This window comes from Molothrus aeneus, chromosome 6, assembly GCF_037042795.1.
Source record: "Molothrus aeneus isolate 106 chromosome 6, BPBGC_Maene_1.0, whole genome shotgun sequence".
In the NCBI taxonomy this organism is placed as follows: Eukaryota; Metazoa; Chordata; class Aves; order Passeriformes; family Icteridae; genus Molothrus; species Molothrus aeneus.
The window spans coordinates 8,928,086-8,940,184 of record NC_089651.1 but is presented as its reverse complement, the minus strand read 5'-3'; the positions used below and the strand labels follow the sequence as shown (position 1 = coordinate 8,940,184).

General features: G+C 52.9%; 3 protein-coding genes across 4 annotated transcripts; 1 reads left to right on the top strand and 2 right to left on the bottom strand.

The window, feature by feature from the left end:
- Positions 1-3,148: 3,148 nt before the first annotated feature.
- LOC136558057 (mas-related G-protein coupled receptor member H-like) lies at positions 3,149-6,480 on the bottom strand. 2 transcript variants are annotated; one of them, XM_066552325.1, is made up of 2 exons: positions 5,997-6,480; positions 3,149-4,671 (listed from the first exon to the last, which is right to left on the bottom strand). In XM_066552325.1, exon 2 carries the CDS (start codon positions 4,558-4,560, stop codon positions 3,616-3,618), a length of 945 nt encoding a protein of 314 aa, XP_066408422.1. In that variant the 5' UTR covers positions 4,561-4,671; positions 5,997-6,480; the 3' UTR covers positions 3,149-3,615. The 2 variants fall into 2 exon arrangements, with proteins under 2 accessions (XP_066408422.1, XP_066408423.1); XM_066552326.1 differs by having other exon boundaries at positions 3,149-4,598.
- A 1,631-nt stretch (positions 6,481-8,111) lies between these two features.
- LOC136557597 (mas-related G-protein coupled receptor member H-like) lies at positions 8,112-9,230 on the bottom strand. Its single transcript, XM_066551655.1, has one exon. It carries the CDS (start codon positions 9,228-9,230, stop codon positions 8,112-8,114), a length of 1,119 nt encoding a protein of 372 aa, XP_066407752.1.
- A 997-nt stretch (positions 9,231-10,227) lies between these two features.
- On the top strand, positions 10,228-12,099 carry LOC136557596 (mas-related G-protein coupled receptor member H-like). The gene is made up of 2 exons (XM_066551654.1): positions 10,228-10,294; positions 11,060-12,099. Exons 1-2 carry the CDS (start codon positions 10,228-10,230, stop codon positions 12,097-12,099), a joined length of 1,107 nt encoding a protein of 368 aa, XP_066407751.1.

Genomic DNA, 12,099 nt, shown 5'->3' with positions numbered 1-12,099 from the left:
GCACAGTTGAGCTGCTTCGTCCTCCTATCCTGATCCCTATCTCCACCCCTCTCTCCATCCCCACCCCATCCTATCACATCCCACAGGTTTCACAGACAGAGCCGTTCCCCACTCTGAGCGTGGCCTGTCAGGCTCTGCTCTCCTCCAATGGGGAGATTTGGGATTGCCGGCATCCACACCTGCTCCAACCCGCTCCGAGCCTCTCCTGACCCTTCTGAAACTGCCTGCAACACCCCAGACCGTCCCCGGGGCCCCCTTTTCACCCCAAACAGCCCTGATCCTGCTCTGCTCCAACAGGGACCCCCGGCAGTGTCCCTGCTCCTCCTGGCCACAGGGTTCTAGGACCCAGGAGGGAGGAGGAAAGTCCAGCTCCAATGAGGTCCTCAGGAGAACGCAGGATGGTAAACGTGCCTGGAGCCAGTGCAGGAAGAGATTTGGAGGCCTGCAGTGGTTTTGGGGCAAGTTCTGTAACAGGAAGCAACACTGCATGGCCAAAAGAAAAGTTGAAGGCATGGTCACCTTTAATATCTCAGCACTCAGTGAATATGAACACCAGGGACCCCTGTGAATGAACGTCCAGGGCCAGGAGAGGACTTGGAGAAGGAGGTGGATCCATGGAAATGAGTCCCAGGAAAGTGATGTTTATGTATTAGTTAAGAAAAACAAACTTTAATAGCTCTGTGTGCTTATGATGGATAAAACCCCTGATGTAAAGTCTCAGCCCAAACAGTAATATGGAGAGCTCCATCTGCTTGTCCTTTGGAGGCAAAGAATTCCTGCTTCCTAAAGCTTCCCATTGGGTTTGAAAGTTTATTCCGGCTGATTTTGGTATCACTCCAAGTTCCCATCTCCGCTCCTCTTCCCATGCCATGCCATGCCATGCCATGCCATGCCATGCCATGCCATGCCATGCCATGCCATGCCATGCCATGCCATGCCATGCCATGCCATGCCATGCCATCCCGATGGGTTCCCAGTCCCTGGCCACTCCCTGGCTGCAGGTGTGGCCTGTTGGGCTCTGCTGCTGTCCAGTGGGAGATTTGGGATTGGTGGCACCCAGAGCCCTCCTGGCCCCTCCAGCCCCTGTGTGCCTGAAGCCTTGGGCTGGCTCCCTAGAACAGAGGCCAGACCAGGTGAAGAGAATAAAAGGAGGCATTGATGAAAGGCCTTCACAAGGTTCACCCTGGGCACTCCAAGGCTCCGAGAGGGGCTGCACCCAAAATGGATAATGGTCATGAGTTTTTCAGAAGTTTGGTCATGAGTTTTTCAGATAGAAGTGTGGTCCATTTACAAATCAGGGGTTAATCCCCCAATTACAGCTTCAGGTAATGAAGTCATTTAGCCCCAGTTTTCCCTACCTCAATTCATTTTTGTCTGTACTTTTCTTGGCCTCAGGTAGTAGAGTGTCCTTGAATTTCAGTCCTAGAGGGATTGTTTTGTCTGCCCAAAATGTGCAGACAGTTAACTAACACTTCCCATGGAGTTTAGAGTTATGCACTAATGCCGTACAGGGTATGAAAAATAGAAATGCTAAAATCCTAAGGCCTCATGCCCCCCTCTGACATCCTCTAGAAATTCCCCCCAGGCTGCCTTCCCCTCCAGACATCCCCGCTCCTCTCCTGCCCCACTCAGGACCCCCAGGAGTGTTTCTGCTCCTCCTGGCAATTCCATGCTTCTCCAGCCCAATGAAGAGCAGTGGAGCCATCCCTGTAGTGCCTCTTGTTTGTGTCCAAAGGAGGCTGGGGGGCTGGACACCAGGGATGGAGCTGGGGAGGGGCATCTCCAAGAGAAATACGGCCCCAAAGCCTTCCAGGGCAGCCTGGGGTGAGCAGCCCGTGGGGAGGGACTGGAGCCTCAGGCACGGGGCTGGGAGGGATGGGAAGGACGGGAGGGGGGTGGGCTGCATGGGGAGTGGGATGGGAGGGTGGTGTGGGAGGGGTGGGACATGATGGAGCTGGTGGGAAGATGTGGTGGGAAGGTGTGGGGTGTGGTGGGGCTGGAGAGAAGGTGTGCGGTGTGGTGGGGCTGGAGAGAAGGTGTGGGGTGTGGTGGGGCTGGAGAGAAGGTGTGCGGTGTGGTGGGGCTGGAGAGAAGGTGTGGAGTGTGGTGGGGCTGGAGAGAAGGTGTGCGGTGTGGTGGGGCTGGTGACCCTAGGGAAGCCCCAGGGAGGGGGGTGATGCCCCGTGGAGCCCATGGTGACAAGCACAGGTGTCACCCTGCTCCTGGAAGGGGGTGGCTGTGCTGAGGAGCACGGCCTCCTCCTCTCCTTGCTGCTGCACCACCTGAGCCTGCTGAGGGAGCAGCTGCAGGCAGTGGAGAGGAAGAATTTCTGAAGGCAGAGACACCTTTGCTCCTGGCTGACAACATTGAAAAGTAAAGATCTCTGGGGAGATCTCAGCTGTGACAGTGACAGAGCACTCGGGGTGGGGAATGCTGAGCCCCTGGGCCATCGTGTCCGTGCCAGCCCAGCTCTGGGGATCATGGTTGCTCCAGGCAGCACCAGCCATGGCTGTGTCCCCGCAGACACCAAGACACTGAAGTCTTACAGGAAATCGTGTTAGACTAATAACAATTTTGAGTCAAAATTGTGAACATCTTGGAAATATATTTGCCATAGATATGTCCAAAGAAACAACAAGTTCCAGGCATTTTTATACCCTATAATATCCAAGATTTTTTATAGATACTCTCAAAAGTGCTCCCAATATTTTACATCATTATGTAGTTGTTTTGTTTCTTTTAATTACTACCAGAATATGCTGTCTCTCTTAGATTAATGGATAACCCAGGTTTTTACCAGCTAAGCAATAATTTATCTGATTTGATGTTCTGGTTAGACAATTCCCTTTTTGTAAGTTTTCTTATGTGCACAAGTCTGGGAAATGGCTCCCTTATTGCCATTACAATTTATCTCTTACATTTTATTATCAACACTTTTGGTGTGTATAGGCCTTGGAGTTCCTAATTATCTCAAGATATCATTCTTATTATATGATGTGTAATTTCTAGTTATATGATAATCATTAAAAATACTTTATTGAATTTTGTTCTCGAACAATTGAGTAAATTCTCTAAGGGCTATGCGCTGATAAAGTTTTCTACTGACACTCAACCAACACAGATCTAAATCAAAACCAGCAAAAAAAACCACAGTCAAATATGCCTTGACTAATTAAACATAGTTCATTACAGAAATTTCTAAACAATCACAGAATTCCTGGCTAACTACCTCTCTGTCCCCTCCCTCCAGCCACATTCCAGGCTGGCAGCTGCAGCCAGAGGAAGCCAGGAAGTGCTGGCAGAGGAGGCAAAGGCAGCTCAGGGTTCATGGTGCTGTTTATTGGTATCAGAGCTCAGTGGGATGCAGGAACCAGGTGCCAGGGGGAATTTTGGGGTGACAGCCGTGTTGGGAAGGATTCTTTTGGGGGTAAAGTGCTCTAGGATCTGTGAGGGAGAAGCAAATCCATGCTCCAATGTGCTCTGTGCAGAGCATGCCTCCCACATGGCCCCTGTCACTGCCTCTGCTCCCTTTCCCTGCAGGAATAAGGGTGGGAGGGTGATCCTAAGTCCCTGCCCCATGGTCCTGCATGGGGGCACTTGAAGGGTTCAAGAGGCTCAGGTCCCCGTGTCCCTGGTGGCATCATTACTGGGGACAGTGCTCCCTTCTGGCTCCTCAAAGACCCTCTGGAGGCACTCCCTGAGGGACCCCATGGAGCAGTTCCTCCAGCACTTTGTTACTGAGATGTAGATGAAGGGGTGGATGCTGCTGTGCATGCAGGCAAACAGGAGAACAAGCCGGGGGGACACAGTGGTGTAGCCGAGCTGCTGCAGGAAATTCCAGAGACTGAGGGGGAGAGTGAGGAGCACAGCGAGGAAGACAATGATGTCAAGGCTCTTGGCTGGCTGCTGCTGGGAGCTAGCCTTGAAGTGAATGAAGAGGATTGTGCTGGGAATGACCACGGATGGAGCAAAGACGAGGAAGTTGAGGATGTACAGGGAGATGAGAGCCCCCTGGCAGAGCTTGTGTTCCTGTGACTGGCACAGGGAATTCACCGCAGAAATGGCAGCGATGACAGTGATGGAAAGGGCCCAGAGCACGGTGCTGACCACCACCCATGAGAGGTCCTGGGGAAGGTGGCAGAAGAGCCCAGGTGGGCAGAGCATGGACCTGCCCCTCTCGATGCTGATGGCCGTCAGCCGGTACAGCCCTACGCTGTGGAACATCCGGAAGAGGAGGAAAAGGAAGTGTATGGATGCTGGGGGCATGATGGAGGAGCAGGAGAAATCCTCCAGCAGGAAGAGCAGAGTGGAGGGGACCATGAAGATGAGGAAGAGAAAGTTGATGATGGCCAGGTCAAGGATGTAGGCAGTGATGGGTTTCATGGTGTCCCTGTGGATGCGGAACCCAAGGACCCAGAGCACAGCCCCGTTCCCAGCCAGCCCACAGAGGCAGATGAGCAGGGTCACACTGTGTATGGCCATGGTGGTGACATCTGTCTCACAGAGATGATCTCCTTCAGTGGGTGAGGCAGGAGATGGGGACACGGTGGTCACCTCCATGGATGGACGCTGGGCAGGCAGTGGGATGTGGCCCCTGGCTGTGGTCAGGGTGGATGGGCAGTCAGTGCTTGGAGAATCCAGGGATGGACCATGCGGCTCCTCAGCAGCTGCCTGCAGTGGGAAGGATCTGGGTGGAGGAGGACTGGGGAGGTGGGAGATGTGCAGGGGAGGAGGGTGGCGGGAATGGTGGGGTGTGAGAGGGAGGTGGGAAGGTTTGGCTGTTCGGCAGGAGGCTGATAAATAACATAGAGAATAAACATTTTCAATTCTTCTGAAGTTGTTCCAAAGCAATGTGGCCAATATTTTAAAGGATGTGTTATAGATGGATAATGAGATTACTGGATCTCACAGTTAAGGGATGAATGCTGTGTGAATATTAAGAGAAGCTTGATTGATATATAATTATGTTATTGTAGTCTGTTGTTTAGATGTCCCCTGTTCTCCCCATAGTCCCCTTCTCTCCCCTCTGTGCTGTTTCCATTAGAGAGCCTGAGTCATCTAGGACAGGTAGAAAGAAGGGGTGTACAAAAGCTTCTTGCTGGGGGGAGGAGGTGCAGCATGAGAACACCTGACCCTCGAGTCAAGTTGCAAGAAAGCAGGCTCCAGCAATAAACACAAAGAAGAGCTGAGTGACAGACTTTGGGAGGGCCCAGGTTTAGCTGATGCAACCCCCAGGGTATCAGAGGTGAAGCATCCATCTTGAAGATCAGCCAGCCACGTGGGGGGCAGCCATGAGGGAAGCTCCCAGGCCTGCTTCTGATTATTCAGTCCTTTGGTTGCATTTTTCGTTAAGGTTTAATGAACCTTTAAAATTTTAAAAAGTGGAGGGTTGTTTCTCACAGGATGTGAAGGCTGGCACACAGGATGACAAACATGGCAGGAACCAGTGCAGAAACAGATCAGGAGGCCTGCAGTGGTTTTGGGGTAAATTCTGGAACAGGAAGCAACAGTGCATGGCCAGAGGAAAAGTTCAAGGCAAGGGCACCTTTAATATGGCAGCATTCATTGAAATTGACCACCAGAGAGACCTTGCTGAATGAACCTCTAGGATCATAAAAGGACTTGCAGGAGGAGGTGGATGCATGGAAATGAGTTCTAGGAAAATGGTGTTTGTGTATTAGAAAATAAAAAATTTTCAAAGACTACCTGTGGTTCTAATGGATTAATACCCTGTTGTAAAGTCTGACCATCCACTCAATACAAGGAGAGATCCCTCTGTGTCCTGTACAGGTCAAGAATTCCTGCTTTCTCATGCTCTGCACTGTGTTAGAAAGTTTGTTTTGGCCCGTTTCAGTGTTAGGACACAGACGGGATGCACAGGAGAAGAGAGAGGAGCTGGAGAGGGCCCTGGGGTCAGCGGGAGAGGGTGGCAGGAACAGAGCAGCTGCTGCAGGAGAGGAAGGTGGGGTAGGGAGGAAGGCAAACATTCCACTGACCTGTTCCCTGTGGGGCAGCAGCAGGCAAAGGGCTCTGTGCAGATCAGCGGCGCTTCCTGGTACCTCTTGCTCCTTTGGGATCCATGTCCTAAAGCGGCTCCTGGCAGGTCAGGGACATGAAGGAGAAAGTGCCCAGGTCACCAGGAGCTCCCCATTCCCATCCTCCTGGCTCCTCTGTGTTCTCTGTCCTGCTGTTGTTTTGCAAGGCTCGGTTGGAAAGCCACAAATTAAATCTTTGCCTACATCAGAATTTACGTTCCTCGGTGTTATTTGTCTGGACCTTTCTTTCCTGCCATAGCAGAAGTAGCCCGACATGCAGATTTCTTTGAATGGCTCCTCATTTCCTCCTGATTAGAAACTCTTTTCCAAATGGGACATTCTCCAAATGTTTCCCCTCTCTCTGCAGCTTTCTACCATTCCTCATTTATCTACCCTGAGGGGTCACTGTCCCTCCAGCAGCAGAGAGCTGCTGGTGGGGCTGGTGGTGCTGGAATGCTGCTGGCAGTGCTGGAAGTGCTCACAGCACTGTGCAAGCATCTGGGTGCTTCTCAGAAGCACCTCCCATTCTGGGAAGAGGTCCGGGATCATTGCCAAAACCTTCCCTGGCCCCAAGAAAGCAAACTGAGCTGAGAATTCCCATTTCTGTCATTGCAATGCAGGCTCACACAGCCCAAGGGAAGGACAGCACTCAGTTGCTTGCAGCCAGGTCAGCAGCACTTAGAGCCCACCCTGATTACTGCCAATCCCCTTGATGATGCAATGAAAGCGGTGAGGGACCAGGTTTAGGGGTGCTGTGATCCCCTTTCCAGCCCATCATTGGGGTTCATCCTCCTCCTCCTCCGACATGGGAGCTCTTGTGTTTGTTTTTACCTGACCCCATCCCTCTGGGCAACCTGTGCCAGGGCCTCAGCACCCTCACAGGGAAGGATTTCTTCCCAATATCCAATCTGACCCCACCCTCTGTCAGTGGGAAGCCATTCCCCTTGTCCTGTCACTCCATGCCCATGTGCAAAGTCCCTCTCCAACTGTCCTGGAGCCCCATCAGCTCCTGGATGATGAAGTGTTTGCCCTTGAAAGGATTGGGCTGGTGAGGGAATGTGAGATGCCATAGCTGGGGACACAAACACGGTGTCAGCAGGAAGAGAGGTGACAGCTCTGGTCCCAGGGCCAGCAGTTTCCAGGAGGAGCATCCCAGATCCCTGAGGCACGTGTCAGCCTGGGTGGGAATCATCTCACCTCAGCTTTCTAGGAATTCCTTGGAATTCACTGTAGGCTGCTCTCTGACTGCTGGGGGAGTGCAGAAGGTCACTCAGATGAAACCTGCAACTTTCTAAGGATTAAAGCCAAGAGAGCAGCATGGATTTTCCTCTTCTCAGAAGAGATGCCATTGCTGACATCCCAAATCATCCCTCTGCTGTGTGCCAGTGCTCCAGCTCACACACAGAATTAATTATTGCATGAATCCTCTTAGAAACTGTGTGGTGAATGTCCAGTGCCACTGAAATTGGGGTATTATGTGGGAAAATTATACTTGAAACAGAAATCATAGGGTTTGTCCTGCAGAGTCTGAAAAATCCACCTGTGCAATGCGAGGTGGTGATTTGAGCCTGTTCAAAGACAAGATTTCAGGATTAGGGTTGCTAAGAGGAACCTGACGCAAACTGCTTTTCCTAGAAGGAATGAGCAGTTCTTGGAAATGTCAACAGATGGCTCATTCCAGACATTGTAGGCACTAGCCTTTGGAAGAGCTCTGGTGTGAGACAGATACTTGCCCTCCTCACAGACAATCCAGAGGCTTTAGAATGGGAAAAACTAAGGAAATGAGCCAGTTTCTGATGCTGATTCCCAAGGACAAACTCTGCAGCAAATCCCTGATGTTGTTTATTCAATAAAATCTGGGCAGGAGTTGCCACATTGAAAAGAGACAAAAAGAAAAAATTCAAATCTGATTTCAGGGGAGCAACAAAATTAAAAAGATCAGTACATCAGAGTTTATTCCTTGGGGCCAAGGTAATGAGGGTCATTCCATGGGGAATACAGGAACAGAACAGAGCTCAGAGCCATAGGCTCCAATACTTCTGGCTGTCTCTGAGGCGCCACATGTGCAGAAGTGCCTCACAGAGCTGTCACCTCCACCACAGTGTCCCCAGGGCCGTGGCTCCCCTCGTCACTCCCGGCTTTCTCCTCGAACACGCTCCGCAGAGCGACTCTGACCGAGCGCTGGAAGCGGCGCCGCCGGCAGCTCCCCACCAGCACGTACATCACAGGGTTGAGGGAGCAGTTCAGCAATGCCAGGAACAAAGAGGGGTCTTCTGGGAATAAATCACCGGAATCAGGGAGATTGAGGAAAACCTCCACGCAGAAAGGGATGCCAAAGGCAAAGAACAGCAGGACGTTGAGCAGGATGGCCACAAAGAGCTTCCCTGGCTGCCGCCTCCGGGAGCCACAGCACAGCTTGAGGAACAGGAACAGGTTGGAAACCAACATCATGAGGGAAAAAAACACGCAAATGGCGAGGGCTACACCTGCAAGGACGGTCCCAGAGTCTTCAGCGTAGGTGGAGGTGAGGTAGAGGGAGCAAACAAAAGCCCCTGCGAGGGCCCAGAGGGCCCCGCTGACGGCGGCCGAGAGGTGCCGGGGGCGGTGGCAGCGGTACCAGATGGGGCAGAGGACGGAGACGCAGCGCTCCACGCTGAGGGCTGCCAGCAGCCCCAGGCTGCTCAGGTCAAACACGTGGCACGGGAACCCAAGGACAAACACAAAACGCTGATAGTGATGGATAAAAGGAAACAAAGATGTGCAGAATGCTGCCAAGGACAGAAAAGCCAACAGAAGCAGGAGAAACAGGAGGAGCAGGGAGAAGTCTGCAACAGCCAGATTGAGGATGTAGACAGTGAAAGGGCTCTGCTTTGTGTGAAAGCCCAGGAACCACAAGACCACCCCATTCCCTGCCAGCCCACAGAGGGAGATCCCCAGGCACACCCCTGCAAAGGCAATCAGGCTGGAGGGAATGCGGGAGCATTCAGATCTGACATATTCCTCCCAATCCAGAGATCCATAAATGGTGTTGTTCAGAGTGAGGTTTGTTGTGCTGTTCTCCTCCATGGTGAATGATCCTGCTCCCAGCAGTTGCCTTCTCCCTTTCCCACCACCTCCTAGGGAGAGATGGGGAGCCAGAGGGAAATAAGGGACATCAGCACTCCCAGTATTTCCCAACTGTCCACACAGCCCCATGCCAGCCCCAGGAAGAACCCCCACCCCTGCAGTGCCCAGGACTGGCTCCCAGCCCTCCAGCCCTGACCCTAGACAGGAATCTCCCACCAGACCATCCCTGGACTCCTACCTCCAGTAGGAACAGCACTGACACAGCAGCACCAGGAGAAAGGATTTGGGATGGCTGCTGGAACCACTGGCTTCAGTGCTTCAGTCTCGTGCCTCGTGCCTGGGTGCAGCCCTTGGCCCAGAGATCACATCCCATGGTCAGAGCTCCCCTCACAATCTCCCCACATCAGTGACAGCTTCCCCTCACATGTCCAGGGACACAGATCTTATCAGGAGGAGGTGGCCACATCACCCCCTTCCTCTGCCACCCTCCAATGTCATCCCACCATGCAAGGGGCTTCTGCCTTTCACTGCATGTGCCTGGTGGTCCATCCATCAATGCAGAAGGGGATATAAATCATTCCCAGGAATGGAGGATGGCATAGGGGTGAGACAGATGAGCCAGAAACCTTCAGGAGTCAGAAATCACTGGTGTGCAGACATGCCACAGCACAAGTTGCTCAGTGTCTGTAGTGACATGTAACTCGTGCTCAAAGACTTCTTCCAACTTCCTTCTGGAAGAAACTTCCAGGAGTTGCACCTTCTTCCATCTCCCTCTCATGGATGGATGCTGAGCCTAAGTTCTCTCCTTGTTTCAAGTCTTCCTCTAGCTCCAAATCCTGAAGCTCCAGGCTGGACCCCCTGAAGAGCACATGGACCTTGTGCATTAACACATCCGTCAGTTCTGGGGCTGACAAGCACAGGATACAACTCCGAAGGAGATGGAAAACACATGAAAGAGGGGCAGAAGGTAAATGCCAGTCCCCGTGCTGTGAAAGGCTGAGGTTGTGTGGAAGGAGCCACTTGGAGATAAGAGCGCTTTGGCAGCACCATGTACCCCACAAACCTAATCTCTGAGGAGACACATGCCCAGCAGGGGTGATGAGGCTTATGATGGGGATTAGACAGGATGGGACTAGAGGCCGTGGGCAAAGCCGTCATGCAGTCCCATGTCTGGGCACTGGTGATTTCCCACAGCAAGTGGACACAAGGACAGTGTTCATCCCCATGGCTGCTGCTCAGAGGCTCTGTTGGCATCTAATGAAGTCTGGAATTTCTGAGGGGTTCAGAAAACCCTGTAATAGCTGAACAGATCATAGTGGAGTACCCCTTCCATGGACAGGATCTGTCCTCACCAGAGGAGGGTTTTGACCCAGGATTCCCAGCACCTGAAGGGACATAATATTATCTGTGCTGTCCTTTTATTTTCATTGCTTTAGATCCAGTAAATGATTAAAATTCAAAAGTCTAAGTGACAGCAGTAATGGGATCATAACAGATGAGCAGCTCCTCATGAAGAACTGGGGGGAGGAGAGGAAGGCAGTGACATGGCCACCTCCTCCTGATAAGATCTGTGTCCCTGGACATGTGAGGGGAAGCTGTCACTGATGTGGGGAGATTGTGAGGGGAGCTCTGACCATGGGATGTGATCTCTGGGCCAAGGGCTGCACCCAGGCACGAGGCACGAGACTGAAGCACTGAAGCCAGTGGTTCCAGCAGCCATCCCAAATCCTTTCTCCTGGTGCTGCTGTGTCAGTGCTGTTCCTACTGGAGGTAGGAGTCCAGGGATGGTCTGGTGGGAGATTCCTGTCTAGGGTCAGGGCTGGAGGGCTGGGAGCCAGTCCTGGGCACTGCAGGGGTGGGGGTTCTTCCTGGGGCTGGCATGGGGCTGTGTGGACAGTTGGGAAATACTGGGAGTGCTGATGTCCCTTATTTCCCTCTGGCTCCCCATCTCTCCCTAGGAGGTGGTGGGAAAGGGAGAAGGCAACTGCTGGGAGCAGGATCATTCACCATGGAGGAGAACAGCACAACAAACCTCACTCTGAACAACACCATTTATGGATCTCTGGATTGGGAGGAATATGTCAGATCTGAATGCTCCCGCATTCCCTCCAGCCTGATTGCCTTTGCAGGGGTGTGCCTGGGGATCTCCCTCTGTGGGCTGGCAGGGAATGGGGTGGTCTTGTGGTTCCTGGGCTTTCACACAAAGCAGAGCCCTTTCACTGTCTACATCCTCAATCTGGCTGTTGCAGACTTCTCCCTGCTCCTCCTGTTTCTCCTGCTTCTGTTGGCTTTTCTGTCCTTGGCAGCATTCTGCACATCTTTGTTTCCTTTTATCCATCACTATCAGCGTTTTGTGTTTGTCCTTGGGTTCCCGTGCCACGTGTTTGACCTGAGCAGCCTGGGGCTGCTGGCAGCCCTCAGCGTGGAGCGCTGCGTCTCCGTCCTCTGCCCCATCTGGTACCGCTGCCACCGCCCCCGGCACCTCTCGGCCGCCGTCAGCGGGGCCCTCTGGGCCCTCGCAGGGGCTTTTGTTTGCTCCCTCTACCTCACCTCCACCTACGCTGAAGACTCTGGGACCGTCCTTGCAGGTGTAGCCCTCGCCATTTGCGTGTTTTTTTCCCTCATGATGTTGGTTTCCAACCTGTTCCTGTTCCTCAAGCTGTGCTGTGGCTCCCGGAGGCGGCAGCCAGGGAAGCTCTTTGTGGCCATCCTGCTCAACGTCCTGCTGTTCTTTGCCTTTGGCATCCCTTTCTGCGTGGAGGTTTTCCTCAATCTCCCTGATTCCGGTGATTTATTCCCAGAAGACCCCTCTTTGTTCCTGGCATTGCTGAACTGCTCCCTCAACCCTGTGATGTACGTGCTGGTGGGGAGCTGCCGGCGGCGCCGCTTCCAGCGCTCGGTCAGAGTCGCTCTGCGGAGCGTGTTCGAGGAGAAAGCCGGGAGTGACGAGGGGAGCCACGGCCCTGGGGACACTGTGGTGGAGGTGACAGCTCTGTGA

What these genes read in the sequence shown, in the direction of transcription:
- LOC136557596 (XM_066551654.1), top strand. Translation starts at nt 10,228, where the DNA reads ATGGGACTAGAGGCCGTGGGCAAAGCCGTCATGCAGTCCCATGTCTGG. An exon ending in GGCACTGGTGATTTCCCACA is followed by an intron (nt 10,295 to 11,059) that starts GCAAGTGGACAC and finishes ATCTCTCCCTAG; the next exon opens with GAGGTGGTGGGAAAGGGAGA.
- LOC136558057 (XM_066552325.1), bottom strand. Translation starts at nt 4,560, where the DNA reads ATGGAGGTGACCACCGTGTCCCCATCTCCTGCCTCACCCACTGAAGGA.
- LOC136557597 (XM_066551655.1), bottom strand. Translation starts at nt 9,230, where the DNA reads ATGGGGCTGTGTGGACAGTTGGGAAATACTGGGAGTGCTGATGTCCCT.